At 43.2% G+C, this 21502-nt stretch overlaps 1 protein-coding gene across 1 annotated transcript in view; it reads right to left on the bottom strand.

The window, feature by feature from the left end:
- LRRC1 (leucine rich repeat containing 1) overlaps positions 1-21502 on the bottom strand; it is a 124490-nt gene that overhangs the window by 61251 nt on the left and 41737 nt on the right. Inside the window, exon 2 of the mRNA XM_057699349.1 lies at positions 19205-19322. Coding sequence (XP_057555332.1) covers positions 19205-19322 — 118 coding nt within the window. The remainder of the gene's footprint in view (positions 1-19204; positions 19323-21502) is intronic.

Below are 21502 nucleotides of genomic sequence, written 5' to 3'. Positions count from 1 at the left end.
TACTGTAGAAAAAGAGCTTAAGGGCTTAAATATATAAGCTGTCAACTGACAGATGAAAAGGTAAGCTATTAGTAATGCATTTAATTTCTTAAAAAGATATCAGAACTTATACATCAAAATTGGTATTGTCCCTTTAAAACAGTCGTCACAGGAGGCATGCATACATATTCTTCTGGTGTTGCCACTGGCTGAATGCTTTGGAGTTCTTTCTGAGGGTTACAATGAATATTTCACGTAACCCAATGTTTTGAGAGAATCTTGCAGAAGCAATGCTGTCTCTATGAATTACAGCAAATTCAAGACTGGGAACCAGTATAAAATATACTCTGTGTTTCAGCTGAATCTTACTCTGAAGATGATATGTAATACCAAGTTTGGATCTATTTCCATGTCCTAAACCAATCCTCGCAGGCCCTCCATCCAAGTTTAGGGCAAAAAGGCAAAGAGAAGATGAACTGTTTCCTTCTGAGGTGCCATCTGGATTATTACAGCAGACACCTGAATTTTGGACTGGGCAAAAAATCATTGTCTGTACTTAAAGTCGTTAGTTCGTGGATTTAGCCCACGGCAAGGAAGGTGAGACTCTAAAGACATCATTTTGGCCTAAATGCTGTTTAGGATCTTGAACCCATCAGGAACTGTTTAGGTTCTGTTAGGCTCTTTTTTTTGTTTCTTTTTTTAATAGGGATGTTTTTTATTTTTTTATTGACGTATAGCTGATTTACAATGTGTCAGTTTCAGGTGTAAAGCAAAGTGATTCAGATATATAGATATATATAGGTGTATATTTATAAATAGATTCTTTTTCAGATTCTTTTCCCTTATAGGTTATTACAGAATATTAAGTCTAGTTCCCTGTCCTATACAGTAGGTCCTTGTTTATTACCTATTTTACATATAGTAGTGTGTACCTGTTAATCCCAAACACCTAATTTATTCCTCCCCACTTCCCTTTGGTAACCATAAGTTTGTTTTCTATGTCTGTGGATCTATTTCTGTATAAGTTCACCTGTATCTTTCTTTTTCAGACTCCGCATATAAGCAATATCATATATTTGTCTTTTCTCTGTTCACTTAGTATAATAATGTCTAGGTCCATCCATGTTGCTCTAAATTGCATTCTTTCATTCTTTTTATGGCTCAGTAATATTCCATTGTGTGTGTGTGTGTGTGTGTGTGTGTGTGTGTACACACACATCTGTGTATCTGTGCTATATAGATAGATATATCTAAATCTATATCTCACATCTTTATCCATTCATCTGTCGATGGACATGCAGGTCGCTTCCATGTCTTGGCTATTGTAAACAGTGCTGCAGTGAACACTGGGGTACACATACCTTTTCATATTATGGTTATGGTTAGGTTCTTAAATGAGTGGCTCCCGGCTCCAATTTAACTTACATGAGTTTCCCTGGAGATTAAAATGCAGACTCCAGGGATCCTGCTCTGGGAATTCTGATTGTGTAGCCCTTGGGGAAGGTGGGAAATATGCAATTTTAACAAGGATTCTGATGTAGGTGGTCCCAGAGGCCACCTGGAGAAACACTGCTCCAAGTGAAGGAAGGAAGAACAAAATCCAAAGTCTAAATTTCCTGGTAGAAAGAATTCTTGCTCCCATAATACCTGAAATCCCCTTTCTCTGATGGTCAGCAGGACATTCCGATTTGCTGGACTTGGTCATCTTTTTTCTCCATCCTCCCTTTTAAACCTACAAATATGGTTTTGCCCACATGGGTCTGCAGGCCTCTGGGGATAGACTGTAGCCTGTCGTCTCTTGGACAGGACTTTTCTTTCTGCTCTATGTGTGATACCATCCCAGTGCCTGACGTGCAGAGAAAGCACAACAAAAGTTTCTCGACTGTTTGAACTTAATGTAGAAGTTCCAATGTGCTTCTTTTTAAGAACTTAAAATGCATTACAAAGATGACACTTTACAATGCCATGGAAGTGCCAAGCCTCTCATCTCATTGATTCTCTACCAGCCATCTACCAGTTTCTGAACTGATTAATTCTGAAATTGGCATATAATTCAAGAAATCTGCCTCAAGGCTGGATAGAGGGGCTACAGACCCTGTACAAAGCACCATTCATAGAATAAGTGCTCCTACAAATCAAAAAAGTGATAAAAACGGGGGCTCTCCTCTTGTATTCAATTTCTCTCTGAAGTTAAAACAGAAGCAGTGGCCCCGAGGGCAAAGCCTAAGAGATCACCCTATTCACTCATGTGTTCATATATCAGATTATTTATGCAACTAATATTTAGTGAACCCTGGTGACATGTTAGGCTACATGGCAGAAAGTAAGGAAGCAAAGGTAAGTAAGAGAGGCACAGCCTTTGCCCACAATGACTCAAAATCCAGTGGGGGAGAGAGGTGTCATAAAGATAAGCCTAGTGTGCAGAAATATAGACACAGATGTAGAGAACAAACATACAGACACCAAGTGGGGAAAGAGGGGAGGGTTGGGGGGGAATGAATTGGGAGACTGAGATACCAAATTGTACACTCTAAATATATGCTGTTTATTGTCTGTTAACTGTATCTCAATAAAAGTTCTTTAAAAAAAATAAATAAATAAGCCAAGTGTAGTGTGACACCCAATACCGTAACCTCACCAGGGCGCAGAGAGTTTGCAAGTGGGAAGAGCAGGTAGATGACTGAAACTTTGCCTCCACTGACTTTTTATAATAAACCATATGCTGCTTTGATCAGTCCCTCCCATCAGGAAGCATGCACGAGAGTCCTAGATAGCTTCCTCCCCAAGAGAGCAGACAGCAGTATCAAGCAGTATCAGCAGTATTTCATCTTGTGGAACTGAAAACCACAGCCACAGAAAGATAGAGAAAATGAAAAAGCAGAGGACTTTGTACCAGATGAAGGGACAGGATAAAAACCCAGAAAAACAACTAAATGAAGAGGAGATAGGCACCCTTACAGAAAAAGAATTCAGAATAATGATGGTGAAGATGATCCAGGACTTTGAAAAAAGACTGGATGCAAAGATTGAAAAGTTTACCAAAGACCTAGAAGAATTAAAGAGCAAACAAGCAGAGATATGCAACACGATAACTGAAATGAAAAATACACTAGAAGGAACCAATAGCAGATTAACTGAGGCAGAAAGGCGAATAAGTGACCTGGAAGACAGAATGGTGATAATCCCTGATGTGGAAAAGAATAAAGAAAAAAGAATGAAAAGAACTGAAGACAGCCTAAGAGGCCTCCTTCTGGGACCCCTATAATGCGAATGTTGGGACGCACCAACATTCGCATTATAGGGGTCCCAGAAGGAGAAGAGAGAAAGAAAGGACCTGAGAAAAATACTGGAAGAGATTATAGTTGAAAACTTCCCTAACATGGGAAAGGAAATAGCTACCCAAGTCCAGGAAGCACAGAGAGTCCCAGGCAGGATAAACCCAAGGAGAAACATGCCAAGACATATACTAGTCAAACTGACAAAAATTAAAAACAGAAAAAAGTTATTAAAAGCAACAAAGGAAAAACGACAAATAACATACAAGGGAACTCCCATAAGGGTAACAGCTGATTTCTCAGCAGAAACTCTGCAAGCCAGAAGGGAGTGGCATGATATATTTCAAGTGATGAAAGGGAAGAACCTACAACCAAGAATACTCTACCCAGCAAGGATCTCATTCAGATTTGATGGAGAAATCAAAATCTTTACAGACAAGCAACAGCTAAGAGAATTCAGCACCACCAAACCAGCCCTAAAACAAATGCTAAAGGAACTTCTCTAAGCAGGAAACATAAGAGAAGAAAGGGACCTACAGAAACAACAATAAAACAATTAAGAAAATGGTAATAGGAACATACATATCAATAATTACCTTGAATGTAAATGGACTAAATGCATCAACCAAAAGACACAGACTGGCTGAATGGATACAAAAACAAGGCCCATATATATGCTGCCTACAAGAGACCCACTTCAGACTTAGGGACACATACGGACTGAAAGTGAGGGGATGGAAAAAGATATTCCATGCAAATGAAAATCAAAAGAAAGCTGGAGTAGCAATACTCGTATCAGATAAAATAGACTTTAAAATAAAAACTGTTAGAAGAGACAAGAAAGGACACTACATAAAGATCAAGGGATCCATCCAAGAAAAGGAGATAACAATGATAAACATATATGCACCCAATAGAGGAGCACCTCAATACATAAGGCAAATGCTAACAACTATGAAAGAGGAAATGCAAGGCAGAAATAGAGACACAGGTGTAGAGAACAAACATATGGACACCAAGTGGGGAAAGCAGGGAGGGTTGCAGGGGAATGAACTGGGAGATTGGGATACCAAATTGTACACTCTAAATATATGCTGTTTATTGCCTGTTAACTGTATCTCAATAAAAGTTCTTAAAAATAAATAAATAAATAAATAAACCATATGCTGCTTTTATAATTAAAAAAAAAATCCCAAGGTGAAAAAAACTTGGAAACACATGGGTAAATGCAATTATTAAAGGGTCTTAGAAGGAGGAACTCTGTCTGTGGTCCTCAACACTTAAGATGGAATAACCAGGCTTAAAATGCCCAGAGACCACTCTGGTCCCAACCATCACTGACAACCAGACTCTGGAAAAGGAATATTGGAGACTGGTTTCCCCCACCTTTTCCCTTCTGGGTCTGCCTGGATGGCTCATTCCCATGCCACACACTGATCAAACCCATACACGTTATGACCTGACTTATGAAACTCCTCCATTAATTATATTATGGTCAGCCGTCCAGGACACACATCACATCAGGATGGCTCCCGTCCCTTAGAACTGGCAGATCCAGCAGGAAACTGTGATTGCTGCTGTTTCCTCCCAGAAATGGGGGCTGCAGGTGTTTTTCAAGCACTCTTCTGATCTCGCAGAGTCCGGAGAAATGCACAAAACAACAAGCAATGAGTGCCACAAACCACTCTGGCGTCACCTCTCCGGTCACAGATGACCTCCCGGATGCCAAATTAGCCCACGTTTATTGACCATCCCACCCCATTTTCCAGGCAGCCTTCCCGGATGTGCTTCCCGAATCTGGCTCCTGGCAAGGTCTCAGGATGCTCCCGTTTCTGCACCTGCTCCTTCCCAGCCTCTGTCTCAGGTTCCTTTTCATTGGTCCTTCCTGCTCCCCAAGGTCCTGCCTTCCCGCAGCCTTGCCTGGATGTCTCATCCATGGTGACAATTCTATGCATTGATCCATAAGCATTAGCTCTGCCCGTGAAGGATATCCTCCGGGGTGTCTGACTTGATGACACAGCAGCCACGCTCTCGTTTGGGTTGTCTACGACACCAGCCAGCACTGTTGACCAACTCTCCCGGATGTTCCTCTGCTCTGCCTTAAACAGTGACATCCTGCACATGCCTGGCCTCATTCCTGAAGCTCCAACCATCACCTCCACGGGGATGCCTCCCAAACCTTCACCTCCCCTGAGCCTCAGACCCTGATACTCAGCTGCCCACCAAACACCCCCACTGGGATCCTCCAAAGGCATCCCCCCCTCATCTTTGCCCTCAGTCCTGACCCTGTCTTTAGTGTCTCCCATCTCCCCACAGTGGGAAGTGGGAGTTTCAGACGCAGACCTCTCACTCGCCCTTCCCTCCGCATCCAGCACATCCCTCCCCATCTGCCACCCTCACACCTGGCCCAGCATCTCCCTTTTTCCTGCTCCCACTCCGGTCTCTCCATTCCCCATGTGGATGCCTGGCCTCCTGCCTCCAGGCTGCGCCCAGCTGACCCCACCTCCCTGCTGGTGCTGGGTGATCTGGGAGTCACTCGCCTGCTGGACACCCTTTCACAGCGCCAACTCCACCCCCACCCCCGGGTTTCAAGAAAACATTCCCTAGCTGAGCCCACAGGCCTCCCTGATCCCGCTGCCATCCACCTCTCTCCTGCCTCATCTCTTGCAATGCGCTACAGTAATATCTTGCATTTCCCAAATTTCAGACTTACACACACACACACACACACACACACACTCTCAGTCACTCACTTACTCACACACGGTTTGTCATCTGCCCGGGAACATCCTTCTTGCATTTCTTTGTCTCTACCTGTGACTTGTTGCTCGGAGCTTGAGTAAATGTCATCTTTCCCAGGAAGCCTTCTTAATACTCTTCCCTGGGAATGGTAGAGACCTGCCCCCAGGCTCATACAGGTGCACCTCTGACACCATCCTGCCATCACAGATGGACCTGGTCCTTTCATTCCTGTCCCCTAAATCCCTTGAAAGTCATCACCAATCTGACTTGCTACCACTGGCTCCTAGCACAGAACTCGAATACCTGGTGCTGGTTAAAAATTCAAGCAATGAATACAATTCATTCTAAAACTCTGTTCTGCTCCTTTGTCCCTTATCTCAGTGAAGCATGCATTCCAGCCAAGACTTCACCAGTGCTTTGTTGGGCCTTTCACGAGGAAATATGCTGCCTTCATTTAGAACACTTATTTGAGTTTCTCTCTTCCCATCTGGATCCCTGAGGAAGGTCAGAAAAGTTGCCAGCACAGTCAAGAGGCATTTTAGAAATAAGAATAACTTCAGCTGGCTGCAGGGAAGGTCTCCAGAAGACCAGAGCATCTGCTCAGGCAATGCCAACAAGCTACAGAGAGACTTCCTTTGCTATGGTCCAGTGGGTCACATATAAAGGCTGACTGGTCCATGACAAAAGCCGAAGGCAGGACCTTGATGAGAAGGTCTGAGTTATGAATAAAGAAGATGTGGTACATACACATATGGAATATTACTCAGCCATAAAAAAGAATGAACTAATGCCATTAGCAGCAACATGGATGGACCTAGAGATGATCACACTAAGTGAAGTAAGTCAGGTGGAAAAAGACAAATATCATAGGATATCACATAAGTGGACTCAAAAAAAGAATGACACGAACTTACGAAACAGAAACAGAAGACGTGGAAAACAAACGTATGGTTACCAAAGGAAAAACATGGATGGGAGGGATAATTAGGAGCTTAGGATTAACATATACACAATACTATATATAAAACAGATAACAAGGACCTACTGTGCAGCACAGGGAACTCTGCTCAATATTCTGTAATAATGCATACGGGTAAAGAATCTGAAAAAGAATGGATATATGTGTATGTATAACTGAATCACTTAGCTGTACACCTGAAACTAACACAACGTTATAAATCAACTATCGTCCAATATAAAATAAAAATTTAATTTAAAAAGCTATGAAGGGCCAAGTTAGATAAGGCAGGAAGGAATGCCCATGACCTGCTCGGTTCCCAGGATGCCTGCTGCCTCCCCGACTCAGTTGAGGCCTCTGCCCAGAGATCTCCGTCCCCCCGGCCTCTCCGGTGTTCCCCCACCCCCCAGCTCTGGGCTGCCTTCTGCTGAGGACGCGTGTGGAGTTCTTGGCACCTGGCCCTCCCTCGTTGGTCCACCTTGCTCAGACTCCCTTGTTCCTCTTGACCCACCACTCATCCAACCCGCTGAATGCAGGAAGCCGATTCTTTCACATCCTGCAACACCATCAAACAAAGGGTGAACAGCAAAGTTAAACACTTCAGGGCATCAACTGTGAACATGCAATGGCACTTTCACCAAGCACCTTCACAAACAAAACATATGTTAGGTAAATACGGAGCCGATTGCTTCACAGAACCTTAAAAGCAGCTGAGCCCTAGTGCTTGATCTGCGGTCTGCGTCTGCCCACATTCTTTCCCGTGTACCTCTCGCTGCAGCCACATGGCCCTAGGGGATAGCTGTGCCTCCCTGACTGATTTCAACATGAGAATCCTAAATCAGGTAGAGACTTCTAAACTGCTTACTCACCTCTTTCCTCACTCTGCCTGGTTGCCTTTATTTAACTTACATCTTCTGGAAATTTCCCCATCTTGTTGGTTACCTACACCAGTCCTACCTTTGAAACTTATAGCTTCCTGTTGGTATTAAAGTTACAGATCAGTTCATGTTTTCTCCAGAAAGATGAAATGGCAAGAGGTATTGACGTATCTGCCTTGTTAAAACAGTTAAATGTTGAACAATATGGTTCGGGAAATGTTTGCAAACCTATGCGAAGTGAATGAAGGCAAAACAGAAATATCTATATGCTGCCTGACCCCAATTTTGTGAAGCAAGTAATGAAAAGGAAAAAGAGAAAGAGAAAGCATAAAAACATTAATGATGACTATCTCTGGGTAGTATGATATAAAATTTTTACACTGGAGAGACAGAATTGTGATTTGGAACCTGGATCCACTGCTCACTCGCCCTGCAACCAAAGACAAGGTTTTTTAAACCTGAGACTCGGTTTTCTCATCTGTTAAAAAGGGAGCTGCAAGCTTCCTTCTTGGAGGTGGTTTGAGGATTAAGCGTGATAACACACCTGACATGCTTGCTTGGCCTCACAGCTCATACATAGTAAGCCCTCAATAAGTATTCTGAGGATAAAGATTCACACAGTTCTCTTGGTTTTTCAACAGTGTTTCTTTACGTTTCTTTATTATTAATTCTAAACAAGCAACATGTGCTTTAAAAAACATAAGCTGGATAAGAAATGATCCTGATAATTCCTTGCTCTACCCTTCCTAGTCTTCTTAGGGACAGGTCAAATGTAACTCACTTTGTCTACAGCAAGAAAAAAGGAGGAAAAAAAAAAAGGACACCAGCTACATGGGACTGCTCTATGTGGCAAAGAAGAATTTCCCAGAGGGAAACCCACTGGCTAGTCCAAGCAGAGCCTCATGTGTACACCATGGGTGAGATGAACGTCAGAGGGTTAACCAGGTGAGTCACCCAGTTGCCAGGTCAGTGACAGTTTGCTCAGAAAAAATAAGGCTATGACAATGTGTATCATGCTAAGAAAATTCATGTGGGACCAGTGATCAGGCTGCATGCCAATGCAGCCAGGTACTGATGTCAACGTGTCAGTGTATCACCTCTCTTCAGCACCCTTATTGAGAACTAATGTCCCATCACAGTGTTTGTGGAATATTCACACTCTGAGAAAAGAACATGGGATGATCTCAGCCACTGGCAGTTAGAAACAAAGTCCTCTCCATAGGAGAGGGCCACACCTACTTCCAAGGGATCTGAGACATTCACGTTGTCTAATCTCTTTACTTTTCTTTCAAAGGTAAAGTACCATACAGTCTTTGTTTTTGGCTTTCCTTGTTCTACACTTCCGGCCACATGCCAATCTTTTGCCAAGACAGCACAACAATGACCTTAGAAGGGTCACATCAGAGCTTCCCAAGAAAGCCCTATGCTCTTTCATTAGATGATATTTCCTTTTTGGCCATAAAAGACATACAAGCCACCTCTTAGGGTGGACCCTTGCGGTGTACAAGCCACCTCTTAGGGTGGACCACTTCTCCTGGTGGTTGAATTCATTCACTAGGTAGAATTTCATGAGTTTAAATCTCTTAGGATGACTCTTTCCTATTTTCATCTGCAAATGCAGAAAGTACTCAGTCATAATATCGTCTATATTTTTTCTCTCAAAATAGACTAAAACCCTTATCATGCTCAATGTTCCCCAAATAATGAAAAGTGCCACCTCTCTGGGTTTCTTATTTCAGCTCCGTCACTAACTAGAAATACGACTTGGAGGCACGTCAAAACTTCTTCAAGCCCCTCATCAGTCATCCTGAGGTACTTCTACCCAGCTCACGAGATTGGTGTGTGGATTAGATAAAATACAGGTGTGATGAAACAGCACCATGCCCAGCATAAGACACACAGTACCTGGATATCCCTCACCTCCGTCACTCTAGCCCTCAGACCTGCTTGTGTCCTCACCCCTGCCCTGCACTCTTATTCTCACAGTCCTGGTGCACAGCTTCATGACCCAAAACAAAGGACGATAATAGGGTTAATTCCAGCAGCCAACGCTGAGTGTTCATTATGTGCAAGGCACTGCTTTAAGCCCTTTACATACACAGCCTCTTTTAAGAGTCATAATACCATTTCCCAGATGAAGAACCTGAGGCACAGAGAGCCGAAATAACTTCACCAAGATGGTGACCCCTGTCCCGAAAACCTTTCAGGATTCCACGTTGCCCAGAGCAAGGGCTTCAAACATCCCTCAAACAGAGAACTCTCCTTTTCAAAATATACTTTAAACCAGTTTCTAAAAATTCAAATTTAAAAAAAAAGCATGCATACTTGCATAGGTTTTATGCTAACTATTAGCAAATGCATGGCCACCCATCATGTCGACCCGTGTCTGGGTTTACTCATTTCTGTGCAGATGTGGGAAGGAGGCTACCCTTCCTCTTTGGGGGCATTACAAATGGGTCACTCACCGGAAGCTTGCGACAGTGCGACAGAATCGTGTGTGTGTGTGTTTACCAGGCCTGTGTGTGATCCGTGACATAAAACCGTACAATTCCAGGGTTCGATTAAATGCCAGTGGTGGCAGCTGCTGCTCGCACCTCACCAACAGCTGAATTTCTCCTTTTCTCGTGTAAATAGCTAACTGCACTTCCCAGATCCTTTCAGGTATATTGGGGACATAAAATTGGCCAGCAGAACATGGATGGGGATGATGTAGGCCACTTCTCAACATGGCCCATAAAAATCACCATTTCCCCCTCCCCCAAGGACCTTGGTGGCCGCTAGTTAAAGTAACACGGGCGTCCAAGGAGGAAGAAGCTGGGATCCCTGAATATATGGGGCAGAGCCTCTCACAACCCACCTCCCCATTCCACAGCCCCCACCCCTCCACACACACACACACACACACACACACACACACACATACGCATGCTGGCACACACACGTACACAACTGTAAACTGATCAGCAACAAAGTTTCTCATTCTGTTGAGCCCTTGAGATTTTCTTAGCCCCGCACAGCTTGTGAGATCTTAGTTCCTCCACCAGGGACTGAACCAGGGCCAAGGCAGTGAAAGTGCTGAGTCCTAACCACTGGATCACCAGAGAATTCCCTCTTCTCTGATTTTTGATAAATCTTAAAATTTTCAGTGACTATCCAACAGACAAACACTGAGATATTTGCATTTTAATTGTATCATTGATTCTGCACACATATAACAAACACTTGAAAAAATTTTCTAACAAACAGCTGAGGAATCCACTCATTATTGACTCCCTCCAAATTTGCAACTAAAGTATGAGAATTGTTAAAGACTGCATGATTTCAACTTAAAACCAAAAATCCCCATTACCCTCTCAAGTCTCTTTCAAATCAGTTACACTGTAACTGACACCTCTCTGTGCTCCCTGAGCACTTTATTTATATAATAGTATAAGCCATTAATGTTAAATTACTTACATATGTCTGTTGTGCCTGTAGAATTACCTCCTTAAGGGATAGAAGAATTCAGCAAAGAGCCGTACACAAACACAGTAAGTACTCAATAAATGTTGCTTGAATTTTAAGAAGTAGTAATTACGGGCTACAGTTGATAACCACAAACATTAAAAACAACAACAACAAAAAAAAAAAACCTGGATCCAAGCCCTGTCAAACTGAAAAGATGTAAGGATTACAATTTATTATTAGCTTGGAGCAGGTATGTTAGATTAAGGATATATTCAATATTTAGAAAGCCAATTTAAAAACCAAATCATTTCTACATATAATCCTTAGTTTCAGTTCTCAGTCCTGCCCCTCAGGCTCCCTTTCCTCCTCAGCTTCCTCATCCCTTCCTAAGACATGTCTTTCCTAACTTAATAAGCTCAGAGCACTATTTGTAGTCATGGCAGAAGCATATTGCTGTCACCATCCTTACAGAGAGATGCCATCCACACTTCAGCTGCCTAGAGGCTCAGCATCTCTAGGCTCCAGCCCAAGTCACCTGACAAAACAGGTGACCTCAAAATCAAAACTAAAGCGCCATGGCTGCTCACCCGCAACCACTTTTACAGCTGGAAACTGTCAACCTGATACCGACATAACTGCTTAATTAGAAAGTGAGCAGAGACTGTTCATCCCACATGTTGGGTTTGGTTTTTTTTTTTTTTTTTGAAGTACAGTTGATTTACAATGTGTTAACTTCTGTTATACAGCACCATGATTCATGGTTATGCATATTTACAAGTTCTTTTTTCTTTATATTCTTTCCCATTATGGTTTATCACAGGATATTGAATATAGTTCCCTGTGCTATACAGTAGGACCTTGTTGTTTATCCATCCTGTATATAATAGTTTGCATCTGCTCATCCCAAACTCCCAATCCATCCCTCCTCCACCCCCTACCCCCTTGGTAACCGCAACTCTGTTCTGTCTGTGAGTTTGTTTCTGTTTTGTAGATAAGTTCATCTGTGTCATATTTTAGATTCCACAAATAAGTGATATCATAAGGTATTTGTCTTTGTCTGGCTGACTTCACACTTAGTATGATAATCTCTAGGTCCATCCATGTCGCTGCAAATGGCATTATTTCATTCTTTTCATGGCTGAGTAATATTCCATTTTGTGTATGTATGTATATATATATATATATATATATATATATACACACACACACACACATATATACACATACATACATACCACACCTTCTTTATCCATTCATCCGTCGATGGACACTTAGGTTGCTTCCATGTATTGGCTATTGTGAATAGTGCTGCTATGAACATAGGCGTGCATCTATCTTTTCCAATTGGAGTTTTCTCCAGATATATACCCAGGGTTTTTTTATATTTCAGGAGAAACCACTACAGTTACGCGTCTTCAACTTAGCCCACTGTGTGTAAATCCAACACTGTTTTGGAAAATTCATCACCCAGCCACAGAGCAGTAACAACTGAGTGAATGAATGAAAGGGGAGGGGTGGAGGGAGGATGAGGAGCTACCGGAAGTCTCTAAGCATTCAGAGAACCCACGACTTACTGAAAAGAGTACTGACCTAAAAAATTTATTCCGAGGTGTTGACCTCAAACTCAGGGCACCACCTCTATTACAAACCTGCTAATTAAAGAGAGAGAAGGCAAGAGAGAGGAAGTTATATAAACCTACAAGTTATTCAGCACAGTCACAATTTTTCTGATAAGAGGAAAAGAACCATATGAATTAATGAGTAACAATAGTTTACTCTTTTACACTTTCATGAAATTGCCTTCTGAGGCAGACTTTGAGTACTATAAAATTATCAGTGTCCTGGTTTGTTTACCTAGGTTGGCATTAAGTACTGCAAGGCTGTTTCTGAAAACTGATTCATTTGTAAACATGAAACCACTGCTCTAAGGACATGTGAAACAATAAATGCTGAAAGGGTTCCAAAATCATTTTGAGCAGAGGCACTGTTGTCAAAACTGCCCTTTGGATTTAACAATTTGCAACATTAATTTGTGATAGATTTTCAGGTTTATTTGATAAACTCATGGATTTTCTTTATGGTACCAAAAAAGGGAGGAAGGTTCTGTTTGCATAGTTTATTCCAGCTCCTTCAGCGTTTAAATGATTCCCAGAGGGGCTTCCTAGGTGGCACGGTGGTTAAGAATCTGCCTGTCAATACAGGGGACACAGGTTTGATCCCTGCTCCAGGAAGATCCCACATGCCACGGAGCAACTAAGCCCGTGAGCCACAACTATTGAGCCCATGTGCTGCAACTACTGAAGCCCACGCGCCTAGAGCCTGTGCTCCGCAACAAGAGAAGCCACGGCAATGAGGAGCTCGCGCACCACAACGAAGAGTAGCCCCCACTCACCACAACTAAAAGAAAGCCCACGCATAGTAAAAATGACCCAACACAGCCAATAAAATTAATTAATTAATTTAAAAATAAATAAATATATAAATGATTCCCAGGCATCCTCACATCTAAACAAGCCTCCTCGAAAAAACTGTCTGTCGTATGGAAAGCTGATTAGAAAACATCACAGATGCCAAATTTCCTTCCACGTTCACTTTGAAAATTATTATTATTATCTGGAATTAAAATGTGAGTAGAAGGCAAATATATTTTTTCTATTATTAACCCCTCTTCCTCACAAAAGAACAGGTAAAAAGTAAAGACAGAGAAAGGACCTGGGATAGGAAAGGGGCAGTACTTGTAAAGGCATCCAAGCCAGGTCTGGAGTGGAAATTGTCAGCTCTCCACCCGCAAGGCAGAGAGGCACTGCGGGGCTTCTCTTTGAGGGGTGTCTCCTGTACCATTTTCACAGTGACCGTGACAAAGAAACTCACCGACTGATACCATGGATGAAGTCTAGCATTGGAGCGGTGTGCTAAGCAGAGCAGTAAGCCTGGGCCCGGACAAGGCAGAGACAGAGAAGGGAACAATGGCCTGACTGTGGAAGGTCTTACGTCTACGTGGGTGGGAGCTGGCCTCGGCCACACTTCTGTTGTGGGTGTATTTAGTTATTACCCGCCCTCTACAAAAGCTAACTCTTCATAACCAAGGAGGACTTCTAGGCACACTGGATGCCCTGCTTGCCAGAAAGAGCTTTATTTTCAGGGCACACTCAGAAGCACCGAGACCTGATGTTATACAGGGTCATTTTGGCAGGCTTCAAAATTGGTCTTAGATTTCATCAAACAAACCCACAGCCACAGACCACAGACACCGATCCCCACCTTGCAGCTGAACAGAGGGCAACGAACCCAAGCATTTAATCCAAGTCTAGCTTCTCAATGTTGTGGGACGACGATCCTGCTGGTGGATTGGATAAGCTGTCCATCTGCTAACTCGGAAGTGCTGGCCCGGTGCCAGTGAGGGTTTGTACTAAAACTATCTTTTAGTTTCTTGTTCACTCAAGTTTGCAAAGGAATTCGCCAGAACTGCAGTCTCTGGCCATGTCCGTTCCGCACGCGGTATTATTTGCCCCATAAGAGAAATAAACTCATGACCTCTTTGGCTGTGCTAATACGAATAGCGTTTCCTTAATTTCATCCATCCCTGGTCCACCTTCACAATTTCTGCCATCCCAGTAGAAGCACCTGTGTTCTTTATTATTTACCTCATTCTTCTATATCACCTTTTTTGAATAAGATTTATTTTTAAATCACTAACATGAATAGAAAGCTGCTATCATCACCAGCTATAAAAGATCAATATAACAATACAACACAATATAATGCTATTATGTTTTACAGAAAGCAACCTAAAGGGAGTAAAAAAATTTTTAAATAAAAAGGAAAAAGGATAACTTCCTCACTCTGATTCGATATTAAAAACTGCTGTTTTGCAGTACCACTTAAAATCATCTCTAGCAGTGCTGGTGGCATATGCCTTACACTCTGGGGGGAAGAAACACTGAACTAAATAGATAATGATACAGTACTGTGATATAAGTCAAATTACAGCATAGACTATAAAATTCAAATTACTAACCCTTCTGGCAGGATTCATGATGCATTAAGAAAGTCTGCCCTAGGGACTTCCCTGGTGGCGCAGTGGTTAAGAATGCGCCTGCCAATGCAGGGGACACAAGTTCGGTCCCTGGACTGGGAAGATCCCACATGCTGCGAAGCAACTAAGTCCATGTGTCACAACTACTGAGCCTGCGCTCTAGAGCCCGTGAACCACAACTACTGAGCATGTGTGCCACAACTACTGAAGCCCGTGCGCCTAGAGCCTGTGCTCCGCAACAAGAGAAGCCACCACAATGAGAAGCCCACAACGAAGTATAGCCCCCGCTCCTCACGACTAGAGAAAGCCCCTGTGTAACAACGCCAACCCAATGCAGCCCAAAAAATAACGATAATAATTAATTAATTTAAGAAAGAAATACACTGCTTACTTTATTAAAAAAAGAAAGAAAGTCTGCCCTAGATTCTTGGACAGTGAGCTAGTACTTTGGAGTAGTGCCTCTTCTTACATATCCAGAGAGGATTTTCCTCCAACAGCTAAGAATCAGTGAGCAGAGAAAACAGACAAAAAGTCCAGGCATGAAAGCGTATGCACTTTACCACAGAAAACTGCATCAGACCTCAGTTTGAAGCCTATAGTAGTATCTCCCTCCCTTGAGCAAGGGAACTTCAGGAAAGGCCCAATTTTCTTCCTGAAATCAAAGCCAACTTGAACTTCAGTCAGCTCTAGCATCTTACCCTTTTGCCAGGAATATCCTAGAGGTTTCCCACCTTCCACATAGGCAGATGCAGGGCCAAGAGAAACTGAGCAAATCTGTCCTCAAAACTACCAGAAACCGCTGAGGGGCTGTTAGGAGCAGGCTTGGGGATGGGGTGGCTAAGATTTCCCTCCTCAGTGTGTTTGGCATCCCTGGGGCGCTTCTTAGCAACGCAGCATCTCCAGACCCACCCCAGACCTACTGCGTCAGAATCCACATTTTAATGAAATCCTATGGTAATTCACGGCACGTTCAAGTTTGACAAGCACTGATCCAAAGGGCTTGAGTGATCTGACACCAACGTCTCACTTGCCTCCCTCCTCCACGGGCAAGTGATGCTTCTGGAAAATCAGGAACTGAGGAAACCAGTAAAGGTCCTACCATGACAGTGGCCAATGCTGGCCATGGCCCTACTGCAACCCAGGAACTGGGCAGGACTCGAAGGAACAGCCTCTGATCACAGAGGGGGCCACCTCCACTGGGGCTCCAGACGACTCGGGGCTCCAGACATAAGCCCCAAATCCTTACAAATTCACCTACTCAGTTGCCTAGGAAATTCACGTTACTGAGATTTTATCAGCCAAAAGAATGAGAGAGGAGACACAGGGAGATTTGCCTAACCTGGAAACAGCTCAAGATCCACGTTCCTGTTGGTTACAGTAAAACCGTAACCTTGTTCTGCTCTCTCATCTGTGCAGTTTTTTCACAACCACAAAGAAAGCCCCTCCACCGCCCCCACCCCCCCACACACACACCAGCCAGAGCAAGCCTCTGCCAATAGGTGAACGGGGCGGTTAACCGCCCCCCCCCAGCATTTCTGTAAGAGCCTGATAAAAAGAAAGCAGATCTACAGGATCCATCACAAAAGGCCAACACCTGCAGAAGGAAAGGTTGAAAATGAGGGGGGAAAAAAGGAGGGTAGGCATTCCAGGGAGAGAAAACATTGTGTGACCCAACACGACCTCAGTGAAAGCTCACTCCTCTTACTGACATGCTGGAAGGTATAAATGGACACGTGGAAAGAGGCACGTAGCCCTTCTTTCTTCCTCTGAATATTTGAAAAGACACAGCTGATTTGGAAACTGGTAAAACTGGCCGCTGACGATGCTGAATTCCCACAGAGCGTCTCTTCCCATCAGAGTCAATAACAGGATTGCAACCTTCAAGCTCTATGCTCTCTCTGCTCCCAAATAATTAAAGCCGATACTTCTCCGCTTTCTCAAGTATTTCTGGACCCCTGCTTATTTTCCTTCCTAATGTCAATTTCAAAATGGCTATTTGATTTCTTCGGACTGTGTGATTTCAGCGACCATTTTTCAAAGTCACTGCTTCCTTGCAGAGTTCATAGCCAGCCAGTCTTTACCACTGAGATCGCTGCTAAGACAAGAGAGCAGTTTCAATCACCTTCGGCTTAGATAAGGGAGAGGCAGGACAGCCTCAGAGGCCCGCCCCTGCCACACTGCCCTGTAAGGGGACTCCGCCCATCAATGACGTCTGTGCTGAGGGCAGGGCTGTGCTCTGTACTGCTTGCCACCCCTGCCCCAGGGCAGCCAACACCCAGGGTGTCCAGAGCTATGGCTACGGTTGGCTTAAAAAGATGAGCTGGGTCAACCAGGCCTCGTTTAGAAATGACAGCTGGATGCTGCAGCAAGGGCAGAGGCCCAGAAGTGCGTGGCGAGAGACTATAACAGCGGGTCTGCAGAGGCCAGTTCCAAGACAGCAGGTTGGCGGGCAGGGAAGAACAGAGCACCCATAAACGGAAGACAGAGGCCACGAAACCCCTAAAATGACGTCAGATGTGGGCTCCGGGGCAATGCGTTTAGAATCTCAGTTCTACCCCCACCCCAATCCTTAGCATCAAATCCCTTTTACCTAAGCAGAGCTGACTCCCCTGCAACCAAATAAGCCATTGTAAACAAGCCTCCCAAAATAATTTTTTCACTTTTTCTAATACCTTTAAGGGAAGAAATAACTCTCATGACAAATAAAAGCAGACACTATATCAAGGTCCTACGGCTTGGCCTAAAGACAGTTTCCAATGGATTGGATCCGAGATGCGGTAGCAATTTAAAAAGTAGGGGGTAAAATCATTCTTTCTTTACCACGTTTTCAATCCAGTACTGATTACCATTGCTGCCTTATAACAAAGACCCACAGGAAAATACTGTGTCCAGGCCTTGGGGTTTCTGCAGAGGACATCAGATTGAAAGAGCCAGACCTGAGGATTGCTGAGAAGGAACCTACAGATTTTTGTAGGAAAGCAAAACAAAACACAAAGCGGGTGTGTGATAGAAAGGACAGAAAAAGATTACCATTTTATAAACAACAGATTACGTTTGGGCTTATCCTCAGGACATTAAACCAGAGCTCTTGCAAGAACTGAATTCCATCACTAAAGAAAGGACCCCAGGGAGCTGCCACTTTAACTTAAAGTAATTAATCAAACATGCTCCAACAAGCCATGGGACCAGCCTGCCCCTGCCCTGGGAATGCTCTAAGGGCTATAAAATGCAAGGTGAAACCAGGGTACCCATTTAAATGTGAAAGGTTAAATAGGATGTAAACACCCTATTAGGGTGTTCAATTAAAAGGAAGCAACATTACACTGAAATCTGAAAATCAAAATAAACTCGCAAATATGCCACACAAATAATTCAAGTGGGCAGACCCACCCGGGGCCTAATCTGAAATGAATGAAACTGACAGAAATGCCTGGATGGCAAGCAGGTTTGCTCACTGCAGCAGAGAGACAGATTCTCAGGGGAGCAGCCCAGGCAGCTGGGCCACAGCCAGGAGGAACCAACCCTTCCCCGGGGCGCTTTCCCCCACCACGGCAGTCCCCCGAGATCTAGACAAATGACCACACTACCAGTCCTCAGTGTCACCTCCAATCAAATGAGGGGGCAAGCTGAGGATCTGCCAGGCCCCTCTCCACCACTGTGAATCAGACTGAACCAACTTTGAGAAAGTTATCGCCTAAAACCTGTGTCATGACACTTTGGGTAAACGCCCACGAGATGACTAAACTATTCAATAATGGCATTAATTTCATCCCAAAACGTATACACAGCTTTCCCCCAAGAACATTTATCCAGCTATATTTACTAAAAATTGTAAATATCAGCATCAGAAGAGACAAATGACCAATTCAAGTGGAATCCTTTTTCTTACCATTTCGGGACACATCAAGTTCCACCAGCTGCATGAAGTTTGCTATTTCTGGAGGGAGCCGCTGAATTTCATTATCGCTAAGTCCAAGCTTTCGTAACTTGACTAGCTGGAAAAATTGCTGCAAGACAAAATAGTTTCATGTAGGTCTCACACCTATTTGCAATGTAAACTTTTTGCCCAACTGAAATTTAAAACAATATGTCTTTTAAAAATTAGCGAGGATTGCATCAATGTCAATTTCCTGATTTTTATATTATACCAAAGTCATGTGGCGATGTCACCACCGGGGTAAACTAGGTACCACAGGACATCTCTGTGCACCATCTACAATTATTTCAAAATTAAAAATTTTTAACAATGAATAAGTAACTCAAGAGAATAGTAATGACTTCTTTAAACTATTTTCTACTTATGAAAACTGATGTGAAATCTGCAATGTTAAAGATATGTGAATATTTCTTAAACATTTTTTTAAAAAATTACTGTGCATCACAAAATATATAAATATCCCCCAAATGTGTAGAGGAGAAAAAAATTATTTTTGGCTAATCTAAAAAGAGCCTGCACTGGATACTTCCATTAACCACGCCACACAAAGCACATGCCTTTTGCCCCACACCCTTTAAAAACTGTACTAAAATAGCATTAAAGGAATTTATAGGGAGTTGGACATAGATATAAAAATATGACATAAAAGAATGAAGACAATTCAAGATGAGAGGGGACGAGAAGCAAACTAGATATGCAACAAAATGCTTGAAGCTAGAAAACAGATAAATAAATGACAGCTAATGAAAGAATCAATACAAAGCTGAAATTTAAGCCTGTGGAGTGAGTAGCCAATAGGAGATTAGGTCCAGGTACCTCTGAAGGAAGGAGAACTGTTGGAAAATGGATATAAAGACAGTTAGGCCCCCATACCCCCTCCTCTCCCCTGCACAAGCAGGCAGGCGACTGGAAATTTCCTCCAGGAGAGCTGAGTGTACGCACAGCTAAGGGCAGGGGTGAGGCACCCGACTGGAAACAGGGGGAGGGGGGTCAGAGCCTGCTCGCTGAGATCCAGCCCCTTCTCCCCGCAGCCAGGCTCCCACGCGGGAAAACAGACAGACTCACAGACACGGATTATCCAATAGGGAAGCCCCGGGTTACAAGTCCCATCCATAAACTCAGAGCTTCAATTCTCTTCTTTTTTTCTTCAAGTGCCTGGATCTCGTTTGCACAAAGCCAAGGTTCTCCAGACACCTGAGGAGAAAGCTCTTTACAAGCCAGACAGTGGGCACCCACACCTGTCTCAGAAGAAACAAATGTGATGTAGGGAGCAGGAAAAACTTCACTAACCAAAAAAAGTGTAATTAATACCCACAGAGAAAGAAGAGGAAGTGAAGCAGCATGACACCATAAAAGGCAAGCTTCAAAGAAGAAATAAACTCTCAGAAATTAACAACTAGTACAGCATCAATATAAGAATCCAATAAAAGAGATAAAAAATAAAGCTAACAAAAATCCCTCAGAAAGTAGAATAGAAAGACAATGTGATGGAGAAACAAGAGAGGAAGGAAAAACAGGAAAATGAGAGGATCAGTCCTCAAGGTACTGCATCCAATGAATAGGTATTCCAAAGAGAGAGAAAACACGGGAACTGCAAAGCACGAGATCCCAGTGTGAAAGGGCCCACCATGTGCCCAATAAAATGAATGACATAAAACACAAAGGGACACCAAGCAATATTATAAAAGTCCATAACTCCAGAAATAAGACGATTCTAAAAGCTTCCAGAGATGTGGGGGGGCGGGGGCAGGTCATAACAAAGGACTGGGAATCAGAATGGCACTGGACTCAATAGCAATCTTGAAAGGAAGAAGGCAACGGAGCAATGCCTTCCAAATTCCAGGAAAACAGTATTCTCATCCTAAAATCACACACCCAAAGACATTCTCAGACATGCATGGTCGCAGAAAATTTATCGTCCTTGCACCTTTCTCAAGAATCCATCGAAATGTGGAAGTATCGGGTTGGCCAAAAAGTTGGTTAGTGAATATGTTGTTCAATAAAATTCTTGGTGAAAATGAAAAATGTCTCTTATTTTTACTTAAGAGGGAATGAACTTTTTGGCCAACCCAATAAATCTAAAAGGAGGAAAGATCTGAGATTCAGAAATCAGAGAATCAACAAAACAGAGAGAGAGAGAGAGAGAAAGGACAAAACAGTAAAGGAATTCCAAGATGGCAGCCAAGCAGTGGATCCCAAGAGCAACCAGTCTACACTGAAGAAAGCATGAGGGCTCCCAGAAAAAGAAAT

Source organism: Hippopotamus amphibius, chromosome 11 (assembly GCF_030028045.1).
Source record: "Hippopotamus amphibius kiboko isolate mHipAmp2 chromosome 11, mHipAmp2.hap2, whole genome shotgun sequence".
Lineage (NCBI taxonomy): Eukaryota > Metazoa > Chordata > Mammalia > Artiodactyla > Hippopotamidae > Hippopotamus > Hippopotamus amphibius.
This window is presented reverse-complemented; position numbering and strand designations above follow the sequence as displayed.